At 41.6% G+C, this 13335-nt stretch overlaps 1 protein-coding gene across 1 annotated transcript in view; it reads left to right on the plus strand.

Moving 5' to 3' along the window:
* Positions 1 to 427: 427 nt before the first annotated feature.
* Positions 428 to 13335, plus strand: part of LOC136429144 (fibropellin-1-like) — an 89447-nt gene continuing 76539 nt past the window's right edge. Inside the window, exon 1 of the mRNA XM_066419022.1 lies at positions 428 to 864. Coding sequence (XP_066275119.1) covers positions 795 to 864 — 70 coding nt within the window. The 5' untranslated portion in view covers positions 428 to 794. The remainder of the gene's footprint in view (positions 865 to 13335) is intronic.

Below are 13335 nucleotides of genomic sequence, written 5' to 3' on the forward strand. Positions count from 1 at the left end.
ATTATCACAAAACAGCCTAGACCATCGTAACCATCATAGTTGACTATAAGTACCGAATATCGTATAGAATGAAAGTTAAGCACGTCCACTTTGACAGTCAAGAATGCCGCGGACCTTCGCGTGAACGACTCATTAGAATTACGCGGTATGCACTGATTGCTTCAGGGGATAAAATGGGCATTTCTATCTATCAAACAGAGGGCTATTTCTCCCATACGTTGCTTTCAAAACTAGTCACAGCAGTCCTCTTTGTTAATAGAAAAAAGGCAACAGAACTCGTAAAAAAACGAGCGTAGGTTTAAATTCGATAATGAGTGAACATTCCGTTGAATCATAATTTTGTAACAAGCCATGCCTTTAGGGGTGATTATTACGCCTATTAGGCCCCCCGCGTCACCTCGGCACGTAACCGAACCCACCTTTCAAGTCGAGCGGGGAAGGGGCGATCTTGGGCCGGCACTTGAGACCGACCGAAATCTGGGGACACATAGGACAGCGTGTGTGTAGCTTTTGCGGCACAATTTTGTAGGAGACACCCGAAATTCATACAACTAAGGTCTCCAACTTGTAGATACTTCAGTTGGCGCTGTGGGTAGATTTGGCCTTGTGAACAGAGGACGGTCTTGGACGAACTTGCGATCGACCGAAATCAGGGGACACACACGACAGCGTATCTGGAACATTTTCGGTGCAGTTTTGTTGAGGACACCCCAACAAACACCAAGGACTCTAAGATACTACAGTTGGCGTCGTGGGCTGGTCTGGCCACGTGAACAGCAGGGATATCCGCAGACATGACGGCGCAGGCTGCCTGGTGGCTTCGCTGGACGGGACTGGCGCTGATCTTCTCCTATTCTGCCGCGGGTAGGTGCACGGGCTTATGTTCTACACGTAAAACTCGTAGGCAACATTTGACATGTAGAACGTCTAGTCTTTGGGAAGATTATTCATACTAGCTAAATCAAGCTTCCAGTATAGTTTCCCAACAGGTCGTTGGGCAGTATTAGATACCTTCTGACGCGTTTTCTATAATTCGTGCCAGCCAGCCTTCTCTTTATTTTGTTTCCAAGTAATAGCCTTGTCCTTAGTTAGCAGACACTTACCTTGTCCTTAGCTAGTTAACAACCTTCTGTATTGTTCTCAGTTACCCGGCCATTGTTTTGTCTTTAGTTTACTCTAAAAACATTGGACTTATCTTTAGTTTACAAGCTAGACTTACAAACGTTAGTCTTGTACTTTGCTTACCACCAAATGCCTCGTCTACTCTAGCCTAATTTACAAGCATTCAAATCGTGCTTTGTTCGCAAGCGTTTGTCACGTCCTCGGCTTACAAGTTTACAAGGGCTTGCCGTGTCGTTAATTTACGACAGTGTACCCTGTCGCCAAGCTCGGTTTGCGAGTCACACAGTCCCCTCCAGAAACACGTGTACGAGTTACATGCGCGCCCGGCGCACTGTTGTCCAGACGTGAGCGATAGATATGGCGAGAGGCTCTCCGATCGCTACAGCAGTTTACCTGACCAACTACTCAGCATTTTATCATTGCTTAAAAACGCTTTGATTCCTGATTTTTTCCCTAAGTTCTAGGTCTACTGTTGTAAAGGGACCGGACATGCGCCTTTTAGAATTTTTGTCGTCATACCATATATATATCGTGTTTATAGCATATGTATTAGATCATCATATTTCGCTTGAAGTTGCATCATGTTTCGTTATAAGTTTGTCAACTTGGGTCAGTCATCACTTCGTCTAAAATCCGCAGTAATGTTTCATTAGAACTGGAGGATCGAGAGTGCACATCCCGACGTGTTGTGGCTTACCGAACTTTCACAATGTGGCAATGAGGTTCTGTGGTCAGGGCTTTTTAAATCTAAAGGTTTTGGGGTTCGAATCCCTGGCGTGCCCCAGAGTTGTGCCCTTGAGAAAGGCACCTTTCCCCTATTTACATACTTGACTCAGATGAAAATGAGTACCTAGCTTCGGCCGGGGACGTCTTCTCGGATGTCACATGAAGCTGGCGTCCCGTGTTCAAGGAGAGCGACACCTCGAGGTCTCATGTTTGAGAACCCACCACACTTTTCGAAAAGTGTATACGTAGGGGTCCATCCATCGATCAAAACTTAGTCCGATCTCGGGGTTGACATCTTTGTTTGCTTGTTTATTGTTTATTTTTTCGCATATATGTGCAAGTATTTTAAATCAAAGAAATACAGGCAAAAAAATATGCAGGGGGGGCAGAAGCCTAGTTGGCTTTTCGTGGGCCTCCCCTTGAAACTTAACAATAGGAATCATATCATAAATTGTACATAACTGAAAACTAAACAAACGTAACGATAGAAAAGGTGATAGTCACCTTATATGTGAATCCTACCACAAACGTAGCGAATCCAGGCGGATAAATAGATGAATACATGTTGAAGTTCTTAGGAAATGGCAGTGTAAGCTGCAGTTTTGGGTTCATTGTAATCAATAGGAATAGAAAGAAATCTGAGCCTTTTTGAGGGCTTATAATACACTTTTTGCTGACGACTTCTTTTTGCACTGGCCCGGCTTATTCTACAGTCACATTTCCATATCAGGACCCAGCCGGGATGCTTGCAGGAACGAAAAAAGTGTACATCAACAGACATATTAAGATTATGCCCATGGATAGTCTTTTCATGTTTTGTGGGTTTTGTTGTCTTTTATATCATAATTTTCCTTCTTACAAACTGCCCGGCCGGGCCCGGCTTGGAAATGTGACCGTAGCATTCATGGTTATGGGCTGGTTGCACAAACGACCCAGTTCAAAAATAAGTCATCAGCAAAAAGTGTATTATAAGCCCAAAAAAGCCAAGATAACCTGCTATGGACGCTCAAGAACCCGGGCTTTCATTTGTACATGGAACCCGAACAGTAAAGAATTCTTTTGGTTACAGCAAGTGGTTGAATCCTTGGAGCGGTCTCATATTTTCGTTCTTTTGCCTTGATTACAACTGGTTTGAGAACATGTAGCTTTCTCTGATTGAACTTAAACAAAATGCAGGTCAAAATCAGATTCACTCCTCATGCTTGTTGAAAACTAGAAGAGTTCAACGTAGCAACTGTGAAGAAATGTAACTAGTTGATGCCCGCAGCGGGCTGTACTACACGAAGGGGAAAACCGCCTCATTCCTTCGTTAAACGTTTTTGTACTCGGCTAAAATTAAATGACACAAAAAATATATACTCGAATACGGTATAGAGTTAACCATAAGACTAGCCTGCCCACAGTTTTGATGTTTGACGTTACACATTTCACATTTCCGTATATTCGATGTAACAAACCAGCTACACTTATCAAGCTTCCTGAATAACGTGCATATAAAGGATTCCTATGGCCAGGCGCAGTTACGATGAATGGCGGTAAAAGTAATCCGCTCATTTTCTGAACGAAGGCAGTAGCTTTGGATCGAGTTGAGACCATTTAAGCCATAAATCAATTAACGCGACCGGCAAACTGGTGGCTTTTTAGATTACCCTGGCTTGTCCAACTATTTTAAACGATTTACCTGGTCCTTAAAAACTCGCTAAGAAACTTCTAAAAACCTTTATAGTTTATAGTAGAAACATCGGACCAGAAACTCCCTGTTGCATGTCCCGAGCTCGTCTATTCTGTCACGGTCTGCTCGCAAAGCAATACAATAGTCATCCATCTACTTGGCACATATCAGAAAGCGATTAGTTGACTTTCTACAAGTTTTTGGAGGGGGAAATGTTAACCATCCGCACACTGACTGTCCTGGCCAACAAAGTTCTACTCCCTCCATTATACTTTAAAGGTGTTCAGCTGACTGAAGTTGTCTCCCACCTTGGCCTGCATCTCACTCGAGACCTATCATGGTCACTTCATTTGTCAACCCTGGTGACGAAAGCAATGAAACGTGGAAACCTACTGAAACGAATTTCTTTCTTTGTCCCACGGGAAACTCTTGAAACTCTTGTCTTGTTAGTTGCTGTTAACATGAGTTATATGTTACGTTGTAATTGTTAGTAAAACCTGGTGGAGGCTTAACTTAATTTAAGAGTAGGGGTCCTTCCCTGTGTAAGTGGATCAAACCTTTGAGTCCAATCTTACGCAGCCTGCGCTTACTGTCTAAAACGGGTTTGTTACAACGACCACAAAAAACCTAGGCTCTACCAGCCTCCGTGGGTCGCTCGGAAAATAGTAGAAATCGGCCAAAATAGAGTCAATTGTATGAAGGTAGTCGGCTACGGAGATAGGGTCCAATATTGCAACCGCGGCTGCGAATGTTACCCTCCATGGCCAAAGTCCCCCGGCAAATGTTCTCCCTATAGCCGGCGCGGTTAGTCTGGTAGAGACTATTAAAAAAAAAAAAAACAGGTCAGTCTGAAAACGTCACGATATGCGATCTACCATCTACCACCTTGTCCTGCGGCATACTCCTTATCTTTCTTGTAAGATTTGTATCTTTTCTAGAAGATAAAATGGCGACACAGTCTACCTACTGTAAAGGCCATGTAGTTAACCGTGCCTACTGTTAAACATGTAAACATCCCGCTTAATGCCGAAATTTTCCATTCGGGGCCCGGCCGGGCAGCTGGTCGGAACGAAAAAAATTAAATACAAGACAACAAGACACAAATTGTGGAAAAAAATTACTTCAGACCAACAAAACACACAAAGCGTAAAAGTTTCGTTTTTTATCGATGAAATTCGTTTAGTGCTCTCTCAAATCACCCAGTCGCAGTGAGTTCGCCACTGTGCCGCTGGTCCAGTGAGAGGGGGCTTCATGTATGTACCCCCACCCCAAAATAATGAACTCTTTTCTCACAACTTTATTGTACAATAAATGTTACGGATACATCACATGGCAAATCACTATTAGGTCTTCTGTTGTTGGTCCAGTATCTTCGCTGTTTCATTTCTAGGGAACCGGAAGGAAGCAGGAACTGTTCCCTACAAATAAAGTAGAAGTACGATGATCTCAGCACACGGGAGAGATGTGTTCATTCACACCACAATTCCACTAGGGTGGACACCTCGTCGCTACCTACAATTCGACAGAGTGTTTTAAGAATTTCATTGAGGAAAACATATTACATGCTTCAGCTTTTTTATTGTCTCTTCAAACTTTGAAACTTTGAAACTTTATTCTTCTAGTGCAACATCGCAAACACTGTGTCTGAATTGTGTTGCCTTTTTACAGTGGTTTGTAAAACATTTATATTCATACTTGTTAAAATCGTAAAAATTGACATATATAGGGGGAGATTAAAATTCAGTTCAAACTGAAAATATGGAATAAACAACTGTTGACAATATCAGTCTCTTCAGTCCTATTTTTACATTTTGCTTGATGTTTTATGAAGTCACATTGTAACATATTTAATTAAGGGCATAGCGATGTCGCATTGCGATAGCCGTCCAGAAAGAATGGGGGCCTAAACGTTTGTGTCTGAAATAATAATTGTTGTTCTTTAATTTTGCTAGTTGTTACAGAAACAAACAGTTACATTTCCATGTTCTATAACAAAAAAAGAGTTCATGTTTTATTTCTTCATGTTTGTTTTAGCTTAGTTTAGTTTAGTTTAGTTTAGTTTAGCTTAGCTTAGCTTAGCTTAGCTTAGCTTAGCTTAGCTTAGCTTAGCTTAGCTTAGCTTAGCTTAGCTTAGCTTAGCTTAGCTTAGCTTAGCTTAGCTTAGCTTAGCTAAGCTTAGTTTAGTCTGTTAGTTTACTTTACTTTACTTTAGTTTGGTTTACTTTACTTCAGTCTAATATACACAATACAAAGGTCTGTGATACGTACAAACAAATTACAGCATGAAGAAAATTTCAAACCATTCGGCTTTCCCAATCTCGGTCACTCTTTAAATCAGTCGACAGGTCATTCCAAAGCTCCAAATCTCTGTACACATCTTAACAAAGACGAAGCAGGTCATTAAAAGATTCTTTCGGGTTCCCCGCTCGCCCGAAGCCCCGCCAGTCCAAATGACAAGGTCCCTGCGAACAAAGAACCGACGGCAGATTTATGGCGGCCGAAATTGTCTGCTGACGATTCCGACACCCTAGGGGGTAGAACCGTGTCCGCGGGAGCGGCTGGGTTAACGTGGTCGAATAAAACTATGTATCATGCAAATATATAACGATACGACGTTCAGAAAAACTTTGGTACGTCTTTTTAGGGGGGCGAATAGCTGCTGATATGATTTTTTGGGGATGGTGAATTCTTTTATAGCTATGGGGGAGGTCAGTTTGGTCCACTTGTGCGTATATACAAGCCCGCATGAGTTGCGTATTCACATGTTTTTGGTTTAGGTTAAGTTTGCAGCCGAAGAAGTAATTTCTTTGGTTTGATAACTAGACTACTCAACGGTGGGTCAAAGTAGAAAACAACTTCCTCCCCTCAAAATTTACTTAAACCAAAAGAAAAGTTACTGCGGAACTCATGCGCACTTGTGTAAACGCACAAGTGTGACGACAAAAGCGTATGTTTCAAAATATAATTGAACAAAAACCTAAGAACAAAAAACAATTTCTTAGTGGGAAGGCAACCACCAAACAATCATGTCTTCAGGTCGATAATAAATTCCCTATCATCCGACCCTAACTGATATGAAAAAGTATTTAGGAATCCTGTTTGTTACTGTCAGAATAAGTCGGAAAAGCGTCGGTGTCCGAGCGATAGATCCTACGTGCACGCTTTCTTCTCCTTATACTGCGGCCAGGCGCTGGCGGCGTCAGAGATTACTACCGTTCGTGGCTAACTTCAGTTATGACTATCATAGATTTTAGAATGATATTTTTGGAAGACATATTTCTAATGGAACATTATATTATATGTATATGAACTTGAAATTGAAAGCAGAAAAAAATCCAGAAATGCTGTTCACCTATTGGATATGTGATCGTAAAAGGTGCGTATTTCACCATCAAATCGAGGACTAATTCCTAAATGAGACCCAAATCAACGGAAGAAAAAGCCCACGTCATTTACGCGTTGCATTGACATGATCGGGTGAACGAGGATTAAAAACTATCATTTACGAGGTGTTTTAGACATTCAGAGTACAATAATTACATACATGTAGCAAACCTAACTAGCCAAATTACCCGGTACCTGCTTCGACCGATTCGTGCATACGTCAGATATGAATGAAGCGTGAACTGGGTGATTCAAGGGAGCATCTACAAAACTTATGCTAACTTATACTAACTTATACTAACTTATACTAATTTATACTAACTCATACTAACTTATACTAACTTATACTAACTTATACTAACTTATACTAACTTATCACAAACGTATGCTAGCCCTTATTGTATTGTGTTAGCAATAAGGATGTTAAGTTTTATTCTACTCTGTATTATGTTTACGAAATCTTGCCATACTTTGTACCATGTACAATTGTTGTGCAATGAAATCTTCTACAAAGATCGCATCATAAACACTGAAGTACACGAGGTAGGCAAAACATTGGTCTGCACGGAGACCTCCTAATCTCAGTAAAGAACAGAAAACTGAAGTGGTGCGGCCATGTGTCACGGTCATCGGGACAAGCCAAAGCTATCATGCGAGGAACCGTCCAGGGAGGACAGACAAAGACAAAGAGGGGCAGGCAACGGAGAGGGACAAAGAGGGGCAGGCAACGGAGAAGATGAGGGGATGTTTTCAGAGAATGGGCAGGCATGACACTAAGTGAAAAATTCAGAACAAAAGACCAAAAAAAGGGTGGAGAAAAATGGTTGCCAGATCTTTTCGGCGCCCCAACGGTCAAATGGTATGACTAAGGCCCCCATTCCACTTGGACGGCGCCCTCGCCGCGCTCTCGCTGCGACCTCAATTTGGCCAGAGCGCGGAGCGAGCGCCGTCCAAGTGCAATATGATCCACACACACGGGGAAGGACCCCTACTCTTTTCGATAAGTGTGTTGGGTTCTTTAACGTGCTTGAGGTGTTGCTCTCCTCAAACACGGGACCTCCATTTCACGTCCTATCCGAGGGACGTCCCTAACCGAAGCTAGGTACTCATTTACACCTAAGTAAAGCGGGGAAAGTTGTGTAAAGTGCCATTCCCAAGGGCACAACGCCAACGGGACAAATCAGGGAACCCCGGATTCTAACCCGGTATCTCTGGGTTCTGGGGCCAAACACCCTGCCAATACGCCACCGCGACGCCAGAATGAATGGGGGAATGAGGGATACGATGAAATGAGGGAGTGAGCGGAAGGAGCAGAAAGTATCATCTTTAGGTGTTTTCGACTTTTCGACATTGAAGTTCAAACAATACCCAGCCAAATTACACAGATTACAGCAATCACACGGCCCTGTCTGCTGTGACTGATGCAAACCTACGTCAGACGCGCACAGAAAGGTCGACTGTGGCGTAAGGGGGGCCAACTGCAATAATGACGCCGCATTACTTCCACCAACCTACATTGATTTTGTTGTTGTTGTTGTCCTTTTGCCTGTTATTGTTACATACCCGGCAAACCACTAGCCTCCATATCAGTCCCCCTGGGCCTTTGGTTTTGTTTTTCTGATGACTTCTTTTCGTACTGGTTCGTATGCGCAGCCAGTCTGACCTAAAAAAAAGGTCCAGAGCCTGCTATGGAGGCTAGCAAGCAACACCAACACGGCAGGTTTGTACTGAAGAATACAGGCTGCATTTCAGGGCAGATTTATTTGATCCACTCTCACCGGAAAGGACCCCTACTAAAAAACGAAAACTATTTTATGGCATTTCAGACATACATTACACAGCATGCTAGCAAACAAACTTCCTTTGTGCAATATACCCACATACGTTACGCAGCAAAGCAGAGAAGCCAGATTGTCCCGTACCGCCTTTGATTGATTTTAACCGACGTCAGGCCCTAGTGCAGACAGGGCGGCTGTGGTGTGGAGGTCCCCAGCTGTGATAATAACATGACATCATTCCCACCAACCTACCAACCACCACACTAACTTGACCACTCCAAATTTAGATAAAGTGGACGGATGGAATGTTGCTTTGAATTTTTGTTTACTCACGATAATCGTTTTCTCATGTCACAACATTTTAGGAAAGGATTGTCCCAAAGACCATGGAAATATGTCATAAGCAGTGAGCTGATCGAATAAACATTTGTAGGAAAGGGGATAAGAAAAAACGCAGTTTTGACCAACCCAACGTTAGTCTAAATGCCTATAACTCTTCACTTCACGGTGATGATTTTGACGACACAGCCCGCTCTTAACTCTTAATTCATGATTATTCTATTTTGATGAAGAGTCTCTTTAATTGATGCGTTGAAGGCAAGTATTGCAAGGCGGTTTTATGGAAACGTTGAGCTCAAGCTTGTGTTGGGTGCAAGTTTGTATATTCCTCCGTTTATTCACATCGGCCGGCAGGTCGCTTTTCATTGAGGTCATGAGGAAAGAGGTAAGGGTCGTACAACATATAAGAAGGATACAAATCACATGACTAAAGTCCCCTTGAATCTACACAAATATGTATTTAAACATACATGGTGTTATAAAAACACATAACAGGCCGATGGAAATTGGGCTATACCGTATGGCTAGTGTTCGTTCTTTTTTGTCATTTCTGTTACTGTAAGCGTCTTTATTTCATTTTAAAGGAAGTCATAGTTGGAGCCGCGCGTGTCACGTGGTAGACTGTTCCAGACATTGAGTTCACGGTACAAGGCTACAGCATGTAAATTCTATGTTTTTGTTATTATTTCTGCGTTCTTGATGTGCTATACAAACCCGGATCTAAAGTCATGATGATTTTAATGTTAGTTGCTGTTTTATTTAAAACAGGGATAAGAGTCTTGTTGGTTGTAATGCCAGGTTTTATCGTTTCAATTCTTTTTACATGCTTTATGGTATTGAAGTTTGAAAATGCGGAAATCTTGTGGGGCTTTTTTGCCCGCCTTGATTTTTTTCGCCCGCGCGCACTAAATTTAGAGTCTGCAGAGGATGTCATCAATAAGATTTACTTGCTATAGCCTAAACTAAAATACTATTTGTCGGGATTGACTGTTTTCGGTGTTTCGTGTTACCACGGTGCTTTAAAGATATGTATCATATGTAAAGGGACTGTTCTCAATAATCCGTGCCATGTTAGGGCGCGTGACATCTTAGGGCACCCCCCGTTATGTGAAAAGATGGCAACACATCGTTTGCAGATCTATTAGGACTGTGTAGTCCGTATAGCTGTTATATTCTGTCTGACCCTTACCTCTGCCATCATGACTCAGTGAAAAGCGATTGAGCTTCTTGTGAATAAACAAAGGTTTAAACTTTCGCTCAACACCAATTCGCTCTAAACATTTATTTATTAAACTTCACAGAATGAAATCTGAGAGGTGTTGGCAACAGGATCAATGCATCCTTTACAAGGCCAACACCTCCAGAGTACATTTAAAAACGAGTAAAGAATCATCACTAATATAATATCACAATACAAACAAGGAATGAAAATGATAACAATAGCAACAAAAAATGACAATAACGGTGGTAATAAATAACAAAGATATTGAAAAAAGGACGGTTTGACTATCTTAAACAGCATTAACAGGAGTTAGCCCATATGCATGTACATATGTTGCTGATGTCAAAGTGTGTTGTCAGAAGAGATGTGTGATGTTCTGAAACGGATTGCTTAAAGCGTTTGGTTGAGGAGTTCGGAGTTAGCTTGAAGTCCATCGCACAGGCCCGCAACACTTGTCAGCGTAACAAAGAGGCATGATCACTCTTTAACAAAATGAAATTATCGGGATTGTATGATCCACTGATGTTAACGAGTAAAAAGATGGGCTTTCTCAATAGGAAAATTGTCAGGAAAATGCAAAATCACAAATGTAATGAATTATGACTAACATGCAAATGCAAAATCATCAATGTAATGAGTTATGACTAACATTGTGCTGTTTGGGACTTTTATTTGTCGGCCTTCGATCAGCTGTTTGTGGTACTTTTCCGTGGTCATTGCCAGAAACATGTTCTTAGATCTTGTCATATCCGGAATTTTGCTAACGTTTTAGGTTAGTTAGAATTGTGATTTGGCAGTTTTTCTTGTTTTGTTTTTCTAAACAACTTACTCGACAAGAAAATGAGCAAGTTTACACCACAATTCATTAAGGGATCGCTTCGCGTGTAACCTCTGACCTGCCACCTGTCACTCAGCGTGGTTGCCATGGTTGCAGTGTCAGAGATCAATGCCGTGCCGCTGATCTATTGTGAGGGGAGGTCTGCCGCTGATTCTTTAAGCGATGGAGGGTAGAAACATCCGTGCAAGTGACCAGGGGTTAAAATGGTCGAATTAAGCGAACTGTTGATCTTTCGGAAATAATGAGATTGTGATTAACACGACTTGACTTAACTTGAATTGAATAACAATGATATTTTTGCATTAACCGGTGACACCCATACCTTACTCAGAGAATACATGAAGACAATTCAAATTCTACAACTGGATAAACTTCGGGGATTTAATACCTTCGCACGCTCTTCTAAAAGAATGCTATAAAACAGAGGATCAGGTCGTATCCATTACATTCTAGAGGCTTTTTTGTAGAATACCCTGGATTATCTAAACTCCGCATTTCACTACTACATCAGCGTGACTTATATTGCTGTGGTCAAAGTCGCCGATCTTTGCTCTTTAGAACCAAGTTGTACATATTGAGATTTAGGATTGACATAACAGGTGACTATCATCTTTTCAAGATGTCAACCCGGCTCAGACTTTAAGGTTTAATCCACTTACACCGGGAAGGACCTCTACTCTTTTCAATAAGTGTGGTGGGCTATGTAACGTGCTCTCAAACACGGGACCTCCATTTAACGTCCTGCCCGAGGGACGTCACTAACCGAAGGTAGTTACTCATTTACACATGAGTTAAACGTACTTTTCTGGGATTTGAACCCAGAGCCTCCGGATTCTAAGTCAACGACCGTGACCACAAGACTTGACACCTTATAGTGTCTTGGAGTGTCATGAAACACAGAACAGCGCTCTGAGAACAAAACTCCTCCAAAAATTTTTAATTGAAAAAGTTGGTTTTCCTCTCAAGAACAAGAATCATCCTCTTAGTGGACGTCACCTTTAATTAAGTTACTAAAGCCCCTGTCACACCTGTGCGTATATACAAGCCCGCATGAATTGCGTATTAACATGTTTTTGGTTTAGGTTAAGTTTGCAGCCGAAGAAGTGATTTCTTAGGTTCGATCACTAGGCTGCACAACGGTGGGTCAAAGTAGAAAACTTTTTCCCCTTACTTAAACAAAAAAAATGTTAATGCGCAACTCACGCGCACATACGCACAAGTGTGACAGGGCCCTAACATGACAAAAGAATTAATGATGTGGTGGCCTTGCGTGTAACCATCGGATCAAATCTCTTTTTTATCAAAGAAACGCCAGGATCAAAGCCCATGTAGGAGATTTATATGACGGCTAAATTACTCAATGACGCTTCTGAGCAACAGGGGGCATCATTTCAATTTGGAAGTGACCTAGGGTTAAAATGGGCGAAGAAAACGACCTGTTGATATTTCAGAAGTGATTAGAGAGTGCTTTATAAATACTATGTGAATGACAAGTCGTTTTCTTGGTTAAGAAACCAATCACTTTTTTTCTGATTTACTATAAAACTAGACAATCAATTGCATACTGTAGAGCTGTTTAGTTTCAAACATGTTATCATCTTCTTATCAATAAGGCCATGTTCATTTGATTACATGTTCATTTGATTACATGCATGCTCTCGTCCGTGACCCCTCCCCCCCAACAAAAATTTTGGCCATACTGTAAATCATTCGAAGCAGCTGTAAATGAGAAAATATTTGCTGTAAACAACAAACAAAATATTTCTAAAAACGACAACTATCAATATCGTGGAACGCCAAAGTCACTTCAAAAATTCAAAGAAGAAGATGTGAAAGAACAACAATGAAAAATTCTATTATTCGGTATACTGTACTCTGTGTGTTAAGCCCCTGTCACACTTGTGCGTATATACAAGCCCGCATGAGTTGCGTATTAACATGTTTTTGGTCAAGATTGAGTTTTCAGCCCAAGAAGTCATTTCCTTGGTTCGATAACTAGGCTGCACAACAGTGGGTCAACGCCGAAAACAACTTCTTCCCCGCAAACTTTCCTTAAGCCTAAGAAATGTTAAAGCGCAACTCATGCGCACTTGAGTATACGCACAAGTGTGACAGAGCCCTTCAGTTTTGCTCATCCTCCCTGACCACGTAAATTTCATAATGAATGCAAGTCTTTACCCCAGCTGGAGGTCTTCTTATTCACACACTCGCATCAGTTTTTATGCTCAAATCAACATGGCCTAAGTGCAAAAAA

This window comes from Branchiostoma lanceolatum, chromosome 3 (assembly GCF_035083965.1).
Source record: "Branchiostoma lanceolatum isolate klBraLanc5 chromosome 3, klBraLanc5.hap2, whole genome shotgun sequence".
In the NCBI taxonomy this organism is placed as follows: domain Eukaryota; kingdom Metazoa; phylum Chordata; class Leptocardii; order Amphioxiformes; family Branchiostomatidae; genus Branchiostoma; species Branchiostoma lanceolatum.